The 12,438-nt window shown below is 49.2% G+C and overlaps 1 protein-coding gene across 2 annotated transcripts in view; it reads left to right on the top strand.

Annotated features, from left to right (window-relative positions):
* The window catches only part of LOC309388618 (very-long-chain enoyl-CoA reductase-like), a 43,254-nt gene that overhangs the window by 14,859 nt on the left and 15,957 nt on the right, over window positions 1-12,438 (top strand). For both annotated transcript variants that reach the window (XM_081946057.1, XM_081946058.1), the window contains exons 2-5: window positions 2,604-2,654; window positions 2,849-2,900; window positions 4,154-4,198; window positions 5,518-5,621. In XM_081946057.1, the coding sequence (XP_081802183.1) occupies window positions 2,604-2,654; window positions 2,849-2,900; window positions 4,154-4,198; window positions 5,518-5,621 (252 nt within the window). The remainder of the gene's footprint in view (window positions 1-2,603; window positions 2,655-2,848; window positions 2,901-4,153; window positions 4,199-5,517; window positions 5,622-12,438) is intronic.

Genomic DNA, 12,438 nt, shown 5'->3' on the forward strand with positions numbered 1-12,438 from the left:
GCTAAGGGTGATGAAGTGCCGCAAGAGACGTCTAGAGAGTCGTTGGAGATCCTCTCGCTCCGAATTTGATCGAACACAGGCACGAGCCCATTTAAGGACGTACCTTGTGGCATTGAGAGTGGCCAAACGCCAATATTGTGCCACTCTCATTGCATCCGCGGAGAACCGCCCTGCCGCCCTGTTTCGGGTGTCCCGCTCCCTCTTGTTTCAGAGGCCGCGGGAGGCCCCCCTACAGGGCACGGCAGAGGAATTTGGTAAATATCTGCAGGATAAAATCGCTCAAATCTGGAGAGATTGGGTTCCTGTCAGTGATCCAATGGAGACGTCCATGGCGAGTCTTGAGGTATCGATCTGGGAGGAGTTTGACTTGGTTGCCATCGAGGATTTGGACAGATTGCGTGGACGACTGCGACCCACCACATGTTTATTGGACCCGTGCCCCTCCTGGCTTGTACTGGCATCCTGGGAGGTTACACGAGACTGGCTCCTGGGCCTAGTGAATGCTTCGCTGAGCGGGGGGTCTCTCCCGGCCGCCTTGAAAGAGGCGGTGGTGAGACCCTTGCTCAAGAAGCCTTCCCTGGAACCTTTGGAGCTGGCCAATTATCGTCCTGTCTCCAACCTTCCCTTTTTGGCAAAGGTTGTAGAGAGTGTGGTGGCCTACCAGTTTCCACGACATCTGGAGGAAAATGATTATCTAGACCCGCACCAGTCCGGCTTCCGCCCCGGTCACAGCACGGAGACGGCCTTGGTCGCGTTGGTGGATGATCTCTGGAGGGCCAGAGACAGAGGTTGTTCCTCTATCCTGGTCCTATTAGACCTCTCGGCGGCTTTTGATACCATCGACCATGGTATCCTGCTGCGCCGGCTGGAGGGGCTGGGGGTCCGGGGCACCGTTTTGCGGTGGTTCGGCTCCTACCTTTCTGACCGGACGCAGCGTGTGTTGGCAGGAGAAGAGAGGTCGACCCTACGCCCCCTTACTTGTGGGGTGCCACAGGGGTAGGTCCTCTCGCCACTCCTCTTCAACACATATATGAAGCCGCTGGGTGAGATCATCCGTGGTTTCGGGGTCGGATACCATCTGTACGCTGATGATACTCAGCTGTACTTTTCCACCCCGAACGACCCCAACGAGGCCATCGAAGTGATGTCCCGGTGTGTGGAAGCTGTACGGATCTGGATGGATGACAACCGACTCAAGCTCAACCCCTCCAAGACGGAGTGGCTGTGGGTACCAGCTCCCCGGTTCAGCCAATGAATTCCATCATTTGCCATTGGGGGCATTCAACTTGCCCCCGTGGAGCGGGCGCGCAATTTGGGCGTCCTCCTGGATGCCCGGCTGTCCATGGATGACCATGTGACAGCCGTGGCAAGGGGGGCGTTCCACCAGGTTCGCCTGGTGCGTCAATTGCGCCCCCTACTGGACCGGGACGCCTTACGCACAGTCACTCATGCGCTGGTGACGTCTCGCTTGGACTACTGTAACGCTCTCTACATGGGGCTTCCCTTGAAATGCACCCGGAGGCTACAGTTGGTCCAGAACGCAGCCGCGCGGGTAATTATGGGGAGTACTAGGTACTCCCATGTGACACCGCTCCTGCGTGAGCTGCACTGGCTTCCTGTGGTCTATCGGGTGCGTTTCAAGGTTTTGATAATAATCTTTAAAGCGCTCCATGGCTCAGGACCTAGTTACTTGCGGGATCGTATTCTGCCCCATACATCCCTGCGACCAATCCGCTCGCACAGAGAGGGCCTCCTCCAGGTGCCGTCCACAAGACAGTGTCGGGGGGCGGCGCCTAGGAGTAGAGCCTTCTCTGTGGCGGGCCCAGCCCTGTGGAATGACCTCCCTCCGGATATTAGGAATACCTCTGACCTCCGCTCCTTTCGTATTAAGCTTAAGACCCACCTATTCCAAGCAGCTGGCCTGGCTCAACTTTGATCTAACCATATCGCTCCTGACGGGCTTTTACTTGGTATTTTAATTATATTTAATTATCTAGGGGTTTTTAAATACTGTCTTTTAATTGTTTTATTTATCAGCCGACCTCCTCCTTGTGTATGTCTCGGTATATGTCTCTGTTATATGTTTGTTTTGTCCATATTTATTTCATATGTTTCATTGTACGCCGCCCCGAGTCCTTCGGGAGAGGGTGCGGCTAAGAAATAAACATTTATTATTATTATTATTATGTAGTTTCCAAAAGTAAAACTTGATTCTTATATATGGGGTGTTGTGTAGATTATTAACTAATCTACCTGCGGTTATATTTTCATATATTCTATTTTTAAATGCTATTTGAGTTCATAGATTTTTTTTTTTTAAAAAAATACAGTCTGGTTTTACTATGCTATAAGTTGCCAGGAGGAAACCCAGTTTGTTTTTAAACAACATACGTTTTTAGAATAAAAATGAATAAATATACTCTATGCAGCTTGTAAAATGATTATAGCTATCTTTGAGTCATGAACCCAGCTGTGGTTCATTAAAAAAAAAAGTTAAGGTATGACTTATTTGATACTTGAGCTCAACTGTTTCTTGTTTGTGTAAACCATAGCGGTTAACAGCATAAGATCATTTGAAATGGTTTATCCACTTCTTTTGCCAGGTGGAAATTCTTGACTGGAAGACGAAACAACAGCTCTGCTTCCTAGAAAAGGTTCGTAACCATAAAAAACACCACTTTTTAATATTCACATTTATAGATCGCATTCTGAGCACTCGGAGATTTGCACAATATCTTCATCCTGTAGCTGGGGGCTTCCTTAATTATATCCTTTGCTCCCACCCACTCACCCTTCCCAAAAAAGAATATCTGCTTGCTTCCCGATAGAAATTTTTTCTCTTATATAGGTGGAGCCAAACACGACAATAAGTGACATCCGAGTGATGTTCCACAAGATGCGTGAGTATCTATATTTCAAAATTTACTTTAAAAGGAATGTCAGTGCCTAATTAAATTATACATAATTGTGAGGAGCACAAATGACATAAGCTTTCTCAAAGCTGAGTTACTAATTCTTTCTACTAATTGCTGAAGAAACCTTCAGCCTTTTTCACTGTGATGCTCTTCAGATGTGTTATGTCTCTAGCTTTCCCTTCCCAATTGCCTCCCAGAAGTAGACAAAGGGCTGTCCTATGGCTAGAGTCGGAATGGAACAACTTGCAGCAGCCAACTTGCTGCAGGACAATTCACTTTAATTATTCAAATTATCTAAATTTAAATTTATTATTTAATTTTTTTAAAAAAAATTAAAATTATTTAAAATAAATAAAAAAAGCTATTTTAATTTTTGTCATTCACATTTCATTTTGACCCTCCTTTTTGCATCCTTTCTTTGATATTAGTGTAACTCTTGTCCTGCAGCGAGTTGTCTTGTGGCTAGTTGTCTGGCGGCATGTTGCCTGCAGCAAGTTGGTGCTCTCATGCGGGCGACGGCGAGTTGGCCGTGGCGAATTGTCATAGACATAGAGGGCATCAAATTGGCGAAGGCTGGCTTAGGGTTTTCTGGGTTGAGTTAGCAGTACAGATCTTGCAAAGCTCATTTGCTGAAGCAAACGTTTGTTTTGGAATGTATATATTTATTTTATTTTAAAATATTTTTTGGCACTGTCTTGCTGCAAGGCGACGCTGGGAGCTTACAACATTAAGCATAGATGTTTATCATTTATATATTTTATCTTTATACATGCTTTTATTTAAGAAATGTATTCATATATGATTATATACAGGGGTGAAATTCAGCAGGTTCTGACAGGTTCTGGAGAACCGGTAGCGGAAATTTTGAGTAGTTCGGAGAACTGGCAAATTGCACCTCTGCCTGGCCCCAGAGTGGGATGAGAATGGAGATTTTGCAGTATCCTTCCCCTGCCACGCCCACCAAGCCACGCCCACAGCATTGGTATTAAAAAAAATTTGAATTTCACCACTGATTATATACCAATATGTTTATATTACTTTTGCCAGAATTGTTGTGTAATACTTTGGAAATCAATCCCACCAAACCCAAACAGGCAAATTTAGAAAGAATGAGTAAAGAAGTGATTTACAAGAATTGATATTTTTAAAATAATTTCTTGAGATTAAGACGGAAAGTCAGAGGACTGAATAATAGGAAGGTCATGTTTTTAGTTGTGCGCTTCTGTTTTCCCCTATAGATCCTCAGTGGTATCCAGCAAGACAATCTATAAGGCTTGATCCTAGTAAGTATCGTGTGTGTGTGTGTGTGTGTGTGTGTGTGTGAGAGAGAGAGAGATATTAATTTAAACATTGCATTTTTCTCTAAATCAAAGCAGTTCATTCAGATTACAATGTTAAAATCCTTTAAAAAAATTAGTGCTTGCTAAGTTGCTGCAGAAACACATTTAATTAGCATTTTGAATTATGCGAAGTGAGATCTAGACTCCTGCATCCATAGACAGAACTGGGGCTGTTTAAGAGGGAGAGGGAATCAAAATAAAATTTCTCTCCTCCCTGTATAGTAAGAAAAGCAGGCTGCTCAACAGAGGTCCAAGGCCATCTTCTTGTGAAGTCGGTCCAATTATTGAGACAGAGTTCTGATAGAAAATCTTGTGTATAACACTTTTTGCTGTGATTTCTTTTTAACACCCTGGTTTCCCAAAGACTAGACTATGAGCTCATGTTTTGCCTACAGAATGTTACCAATATAGCCCAACGTAGGAGATTGTGACAGCAGTTCTGAGAAACATCAGCAAAGAATGAAGAAAAGGAGAACAGATTACATGGGACCATAATCTGCTTCAGTTTTCTGTATAGAGGCAGTCCTCGACTTACAACAGTTCATTTAGTGACTGCTCAAAGTTACAATGGCACTGAAGAAAGTGATTTATCACTATTTTTCATACTTAACAACCATTGCAGCATCCCTATGGTCATGTGCTCAAAATTAAGATGCTTGGCAACTGACTCATAATTCTGACAGTTGTAATGTCCTAGGGGCAGGTCTATGGGGAAGCCAGATTCACTTAACAACCATGTTACCAAATTAACAACTGCAGTGATTCACTTAACAACTATGATGAGAAAGGTCATAAAATGGACAAAACTCACTTAACAAATGTCTCACTTAACAGAAACATTGGGCTCAATTGTGGTGGTAAGTCGAGGATTATCTGTATTGACAAGGACATGTAGAATCATTTGACATACTCATGGGTGAAATCCACATACCTTTGCTACCGATTGTCGGAAAAACCGGTTCACCTGAAGTGGTAGCATTTTTTTTACTACCAGTTCGGGCGAACGGGTAGCATTTTTACTACTGGTTCGGGCGATCCCATCCAAACAGGTAGCATTTTAGTCCTGGACATATTTTCTTTTCCCATGTCTTCAAATGCTTCCTTTCTTTTCCTTCAAATATTCTTAAATGGAAGAAAGGTTTTGATGCCTGTGAAGACTCCTTGAGGTAAATACTGTAGGAAAGAATAGCTGTAGAAAATGCAAGCTTTGATGAGGAATTGTGTATTTTAGTTCATGTTACAGCTTCTTCTCATCCTCTCAGAAGGAAAATCCCTGAAGAATGAGGAAATCCTGCAACTTCTCCCAGTTGGCACCACTGCTACTCTCTATTTTAAAGATTTAGGGCCGCAAATTGGATGGACCATGGTGAGCCCCTCAGCTTTGATATGTTTTAATTAATTGCTGTTTTACTTCAGTAATATATTGCATTATGATGTTATTTAGGTTTTTCTCCAATACAAAATGGTAGGAAACACCTCCCGCCTTTTTGTTTTCTTTTCTAAACGCAAGAGTTGCTGGGATGAAGGATGCAAAGGGGAAAAAATATAATCACCCAAAAAACTTGGCAAGCGAGTCCATAGCAACGCAGCACTGGTTGCTTGGCAACCTGACAAAACCCGTCTTGTGCAATGTCTATGTTAGGGGATGCAACAAGAAAGTAGGGAGAGGATGCAGCCCTCCAAAATTAGGGCAAGAAGGAAACAGTCATTTGATCCAATTACATGGAATGGAGCCAACTTTGGTAGAATAGAATCCATTCTTCCAACTTTTCATCTTTGGCTTCTGTTTTCTGCGCTTCAGTGCCAGGAGAACTTAAACAGGTAAAGTGCTTCTTTGCACAAAGATGCTGTGACATGCCCCTTTTCTGAATTGGCTTTTTGCCTGTCACATCTGCTAAAAAAACAAAAATAACATCTGATAGAGGGAAAGACATTTTTAAAAAGAAAGCACTCAAGTGCAAATGTAAGATGGAGCCAGGATTTGTGGGCACAGCACTTTGTGGGTACAGTGGGTTGTGTTATAATCCACAGTCCTTCCCCTCCTTGTGTTTTATTTTATTAGATTTTTACCAGTGGTGGGTTCCTGCCGGATCGCACCGGATCGCACGCTCCCTTTCGGCGCTAAACCCGGAAGTACGGTCTTGCCCCGCCCCTGGCGACAGGATGACGCTTGCCTGCGCTCCACCAGCTCAGCTGGGACCAGAGACGTTTCCTCAGCGGAGCGGAGCGCCTGAAAGGGACGCAGGCTCAGCCTGCCAGGCTGCCACCGCTCCACTGAAGACATTGCTGAGCAGAGAAACGTTTGCGGTCCCAGCCGAGTTGGTGGAGCGCAGGCAAGCGTTGTCCCGTCGCCAGGGGCGGGGCAAGAACGTACTTCCGGGTTTAGCGCCGAAAGGGAGCACGCGATCCGGTGCGATCCGGCAGGAACCCACCACTGATTTTTACCCACCTTTATTACTTTATAAGTAATTCAAGGTGGCAAACACACCTAATGCTCCTTCTTCCTCCTTCTTTTGCCCCATATAACAACAATCCTGTGAGGTGGGTTGAGCTGAGAGAGAGTGATTGGCTCAAAGTCACCTAGCTGGCTTTCATGCCTGATGCAGAACTAGATCTCACAGTCTCCTGTTTCCTAGACCAGCATCAATACATTGCTACCCATTCTTTACCAGCCTGGCAATTTTCAGACATGTTACACAGACCAACATGTTGCCAAGTTAGGGACTACTTGCATGTATCATAAGATAAAATGGGAAATTGATAGCAAACCAACGATTTATATCTGGAATCAATGCACAAAATACAATTCGGTTGGTTTAAACTACATCATTTCCCCGAAAATAAGACCTAGCCTGATTTTTAAGCACGCACCTAATATAAGCCCTACCCCCCAAAATAAGCCATAGTGAAGTGGGGGCATAGCCAGCACAGGAATAATAATAATAATAATATATTTATTTCTTAGCCGCACCCTCTCCCGAAGGACTCGGGGCGGCGTACAATGAAACATATGAAATAAATATGTGGACAAAACAAACATATAACAGAGACATATACCGAGACACACACAAGGAGGAGGTCGGCTGATAAATAAAAACAATTAAAATACAGTATTTAAAAACCCCTAGATAATTAAATATAATTAAAATACCCAGTTAAAAACCCGTCAGGAGCGATATGGTTAGATCAAAGTTGAGCCAGGCAGCTGCTTGGAATAGGTGGGTCTTAAGCTTAATACGAAAGGAGCGGAGGTCAGAGGTATTCCTAATATCCGGAGGGAGGTCATTCCACAGGGCTGGGCCCGCCACAGAGAAGGCTCTACTCCTAGGCGCCGCCCCGCGACACTGTCTTGTGGACGGCACCTGGAGGAGGCCCTCTCTGTGCGAGCGAATTGGTCGCAGGGATGTATGGGGCAGAATACGATCCCGCAAGTAACTAGGTCCTGAGCCATGGAGCGCTTTAAAGATAGTTATCAAAACCTTGAAACGCACCCGATAGACCACAGGAAGCCAGTGCAGCTCGTGCAGGAACGGTGTCACATGGGAGTACCTAGTACTCCCCATAATTACCCGCGCGGCTGCGTTCTGGACCAACTGTAGCCTCCGGGTGCATTTCAAGGGAAGCCCCATGTAGAGAGCGTTACAGTAGTCCAAGCGAGACGTCACCAGCGCATGAGTGACTGTACGTAAGGCGTCCCGGTCCAGTAGGGGGCGCAATTGGCGCACCAGGCGAACCTGGTGGAACGCCCCCCCTTGCCACGGCTGTCACATGGTCATCCATGGACAGCCGGGCATCCAGGAGGACGCCCAAATTGCGCGCCCGCTCCACGGGGGCAAGTTGAATGCCCCCAATGGCCAATGATGGAATTAATTGGCTGAACCGGGGAGCTGGTACCCACAGCCACTCCGTCTTGGAGGGGTTGAGCTTGAGTCGGTTGTCATCCATCCAGATCCGTACGGCTTCCACACACCGGGACATCACTTCGATGGCCTCGTTGGTGTGGTTCGGGGTGGAAAAGTACAGCTGAGTATCATCAGCGTACAGATGGTATCCGACCCCGAAACCACGGATGATCTCACCCAGCGGCTTCATATATGTGTTGAAGAGGAGTGGTGAGAGGACCGACCCCTGTGGCACCCCACAAGTAAGGGGGCGTAGGGTCGACCTCTCTTCTCCTGCCAACACACGCTGCGTCCGGTCAGAAAGGTAGGAGCTGAACCACCGCAAAACGGTGCCCCGGACCCCCAGCCCCTCCAGCCGGCGCAGCAGGATACCATGGTCGATGGTATCAAAAGCCGCCGAGAGGTCTAATAGGACCAGGATAGAGGAACAACCTCTATCTCTGGCCCTCCAGAGATCATCCACCAACGCGACCAAGGCCGTCTCCGTGCTGTGACCGGGGCGGAAGCCGGACTGGCGCGGGTCTAGATAATCATTTTCCTCCAGATGTCGTGGAAACTGATAGGCCACCACACTCTCTACAGCCTTCGCCAGAAAGGGAAGGTTGGAGACAGGACGATAATTGGCCAGCTCCAAAGGGTCCAGGGAAGGCATCTTGAGCAAGGGTCTCACCACCGCCTCTTTCAAGGCAGCAGGGAGAGACCCCTCGCTCAGCGAAGCATTCACTAGGCCCAGGAGCCAGTCTCGTGTAACCTCCCAGGATGCCAGTACAAGCCAGGAGGGGCACGGGTCCAATAAACATGTGGTGGGTCGCAGTCGTCCACGCAATCTGTCCAAATCCTCGATGGCAACCAAGTCAAACTCCTCCCAGATCGATTCCTCAAGACTCGCCGTGGGCGTCTCCATTGGACCACTGACAGGAACCCAATCTCTCCGGATTTGAGCAATTTTATCCTGCAGATATTTACCAAATTCCTCTGCCCTGCCCTGTAGGGGGGCCTCCCGCGGCCTCTGAAACAAGAGGGAGCGGGACACCCGAAACAGGGCGGCAGGGCGGTTCTCCGCGGATGCAATGAGAGTGGCACAATATTGGCGTTTGGCCGCTCTCAATGCCACAAGGTACGTCCTTAAATGGGCTCGTGCCTGTGTTCGATCAAATTCGGAGCGAGAGGATCTCCAACGACTCTCTAGACGTCTCTTGCGGCATTTCATCACCCTCAGCTCCTCGGTAAACCAAGGGGCTAGGGTGGATCGTTGCCGCCGGAGAGGCCGCAAAGGCGCCACCCGGTTCAAGGCCCCGGTAGTTGCATTATTCCACGCAACCACCAGGTCCTCTACCCGGGGGCGGGTCAAGGTTACAGGAGGTGGCCCAAGCTCCGTCTGGAACCTATCAGGTTCCATCAGGCGCCTGGGGCGGAACCATCTGGAACTTTCCGGTTCCGCCTCCCCGCAGCGGGGGGTAGCACCAGGGAAGTCAAGACGAAGGAGTGAGTGATCTGACCATGACAGGGGAGTGATGGTTAAGTCCCCTCCTCCCAGATCACTCAGCCACTGGCCAGAGACAAAAACAAGGTCCAGAGTGTGTCCTCCCTCGTGTGTTGGGCCCTGAATCATTTGAGTCAGGTCCATGGCTGTCATGGAAGCCATGAACTCCCGAACCCCCTCTGATGCTTCTCCCATCGATGGCAGGTTAAAATCCCCCATCACTAAAAGTTTGGGGGTCTCAACCGCCACCGATGCGATCAGCTCGAGGAGTTCGGGCAGGGCCGCTGATGTATAGCGAGGAGCCAGGTATACTATCAGCAGGCCCAACTGTCTCCCAGGCCCCCATTTCACAACAAGGGATTCACATCCGGACGTCAGTGGCACAGTAGACTCCCTCGGCTCTAAGTCCTCCCGAATAATTGCTGCCACCCCGCCGCCCCTTCCCTGGGCCCGAGGCTGGTGAAATGCTCGGTAGCCTGGTGGGCACATTTCCACGAGGGGAAGACCTCCCTCGTGGCCCAACCAGGTCTCCGTTATTCCCGCGAGGTCCGGCTCCCCCTCTAAAATTAGATTGTGAATGAGGGGGGCCTTGTTAACAACGGACCTCGCATTGCATAACAACAGCCTCAGGCCTTGGGTCTGTAACTCTTGACCACCTAGAACGCGGGGGTTGGTACAAGCGACCGGGTGTAACCAGCAACCACGGTCTCCCAACCGACTGTAAGTTCTTAAACTCTCCTCGTATCTGCCCCTCCCTGCGACCGTTGGAATTAAAGAGCCCTGTATAGGAATGGTGTCCTCCCCCTCCTCCTCCCTTCCGCCCCTTCTGCTCGCGACCACACCTGGGGGCCCGGCTCTCACATCGCTCCTGATCTGACCCACCCGCCCCACAACCCCTGAGACCCCACCCCTACAAATTTTTAAAAAACAACTGACTAAAAACCCCCTGAGTCTCCGCTTCCTCCACCTCTCGGGATTAATAAATCCGTCATCAAGGTGGGCCCTCGAAAGGGCGGAGGGCCACACCTGCGAAAGGGGGGACTCTCGCAGTAGGATCAGGTCTGACCTTAAATACATAAAGTGTTAAAAGAGTTCGTCGTCGGGGCTTAGGGTCTGTGCTGGATATGTCATAATCCAGTAAAAATTTGAAGAGCATGATTGCAGCAAAACAGAATAGTCCAGTCATTAGACTTAGGTGGGGGGGTGATGGTAATAGGTTGGTTAGATGACAATCAAGAGGTGGGGGCGGTGGGTGGTAGGTGGCAAATGGCAAGGGGTAGTTGGACTGTAGTTGGAATAGGCAGGGGGCAGATGGTCAATCAGCAGTGAATCATATAGGGTAGGAAGAAGTCCTCTAGGGCTCACGCAGATGGAATCCGGGGCAGTTGTTAATAAATAGTCGGCAAGGGGGGATAGGTGGGATGCAGTCAAGTGCACGATGACAAGGGCCTCCTGGCAATCCACCAACAAAGCTCCCCCCCCCAGTTTCTATGCAGTCTCCTGAATCATAGTCGTTGTCCTATTCCTACCAGGTCCTAGGCTTTTAATCCTGCCTTGGCCTGCAACTGCGAATTTGGCCCCCAAACCACCATTCCAGGCCCCAACGCCGCTCCCACCAGCCTCCCATCGGCCTCCAGCTTCCTTCTCGGCCTATCCATCCAGTCTTTGCCGGCCTCAAAGGTCCCGGCTGGTCTCCAATCCTCCAAATTCGGCCAACATGGTTTTTAAACCTTTTCAAACCTCCCATAGTTCCCACAGCTACCTCTCACAGCAAGCTGCAAGCCGAGGGATTTGGCGTCCGGCGCTTCCAGCCTTCGCCACCTCAATCCACGGTCCCAGATGGTCCTAGGTCACCAGCCTCCAACCTGAAGTCCAAATTCGGCATCGCTGGTATCGGCGCGCCTCCTCACACTCCGTCCGCCATTTCGAGGCCGTCTGCCTCTCCTTCAATCGGCTCCAAACGCAGACGGCCTCTCTGCGGCTTCTCCGGGCGCCTCCTCCCATCGGCTGCATTTTCAGTTCGTTCCTCACGTTCCTCATGCTTTTTCCAGACACCCAGCTACCCTGGAGGACCCATTCGGATCATAAAAGAAACCAGGGTAGCTGTTTACTGGGGACCCTGCCCCCATGCTGGAAAAGGGGACCGGCTGCACTCCTAATTCCCCGGAAAGCGCCCCGCAGAACACGGAGCTCTAGCGGCCGACCGCCATTCCTCCGGAAGCTCCGGAAGGAGGCGGTGAGCGTGCACATGCTGATAGTGTTCAGCAGCAACCACAGCCCACCTAGCGGAGGTGAGTTGATTACCTGTCCAAGCAACAGATGGAGGCAGAGGTGGGGAGGCAGGCAATCTCAATATGTTGTATGGGCCATGGGAAGGCCAAGAGTCAGTGGGCCAGAATGGCGGGCCACAGCTCTGGCTCATAGACTCTTGGTTTTCCCACGGCCTGTGCAGTGTGTCCAGATCACCTGCCCCCCCTGTGCCTCTGCCTCCATCTGCTACTTGGACAGGGGATCAACTCACCTGCGCTGTGCAGGGTGCACAGACCCAGAGTGCACTGACCAAGGGATTGGCAGACTGCAGCTGCTGCCAGATACCGTTGGTCCCCACGTGCTTGCTGCCTCTTGTGCACAGGCTGGGGATGGGGCCCCCAGCCAGACTGGTCACCCTGAAATCATGTTTCCCAAAAAAGAAACCTTAGTGCTTATTTTGGAGCCCCCCAAAATATAAGACCGGGTCTTATTTTCAGAGAAACATGTAGTTTGTCTTGAGTCATATTGCTTATAATGACCAGCTGCAA

Source organism: Natrix helvetica (genome assembly GCF_964273705.1).
Source record: "Natrix helvetica genome assembly, chromosome: 3".
Classification (NCBI taxonomy): Eukaryota; Metazoa; Chordata; class Lepidosauria; order Squamata; family Natricidae; genus Natrix; species Natrix helvetica.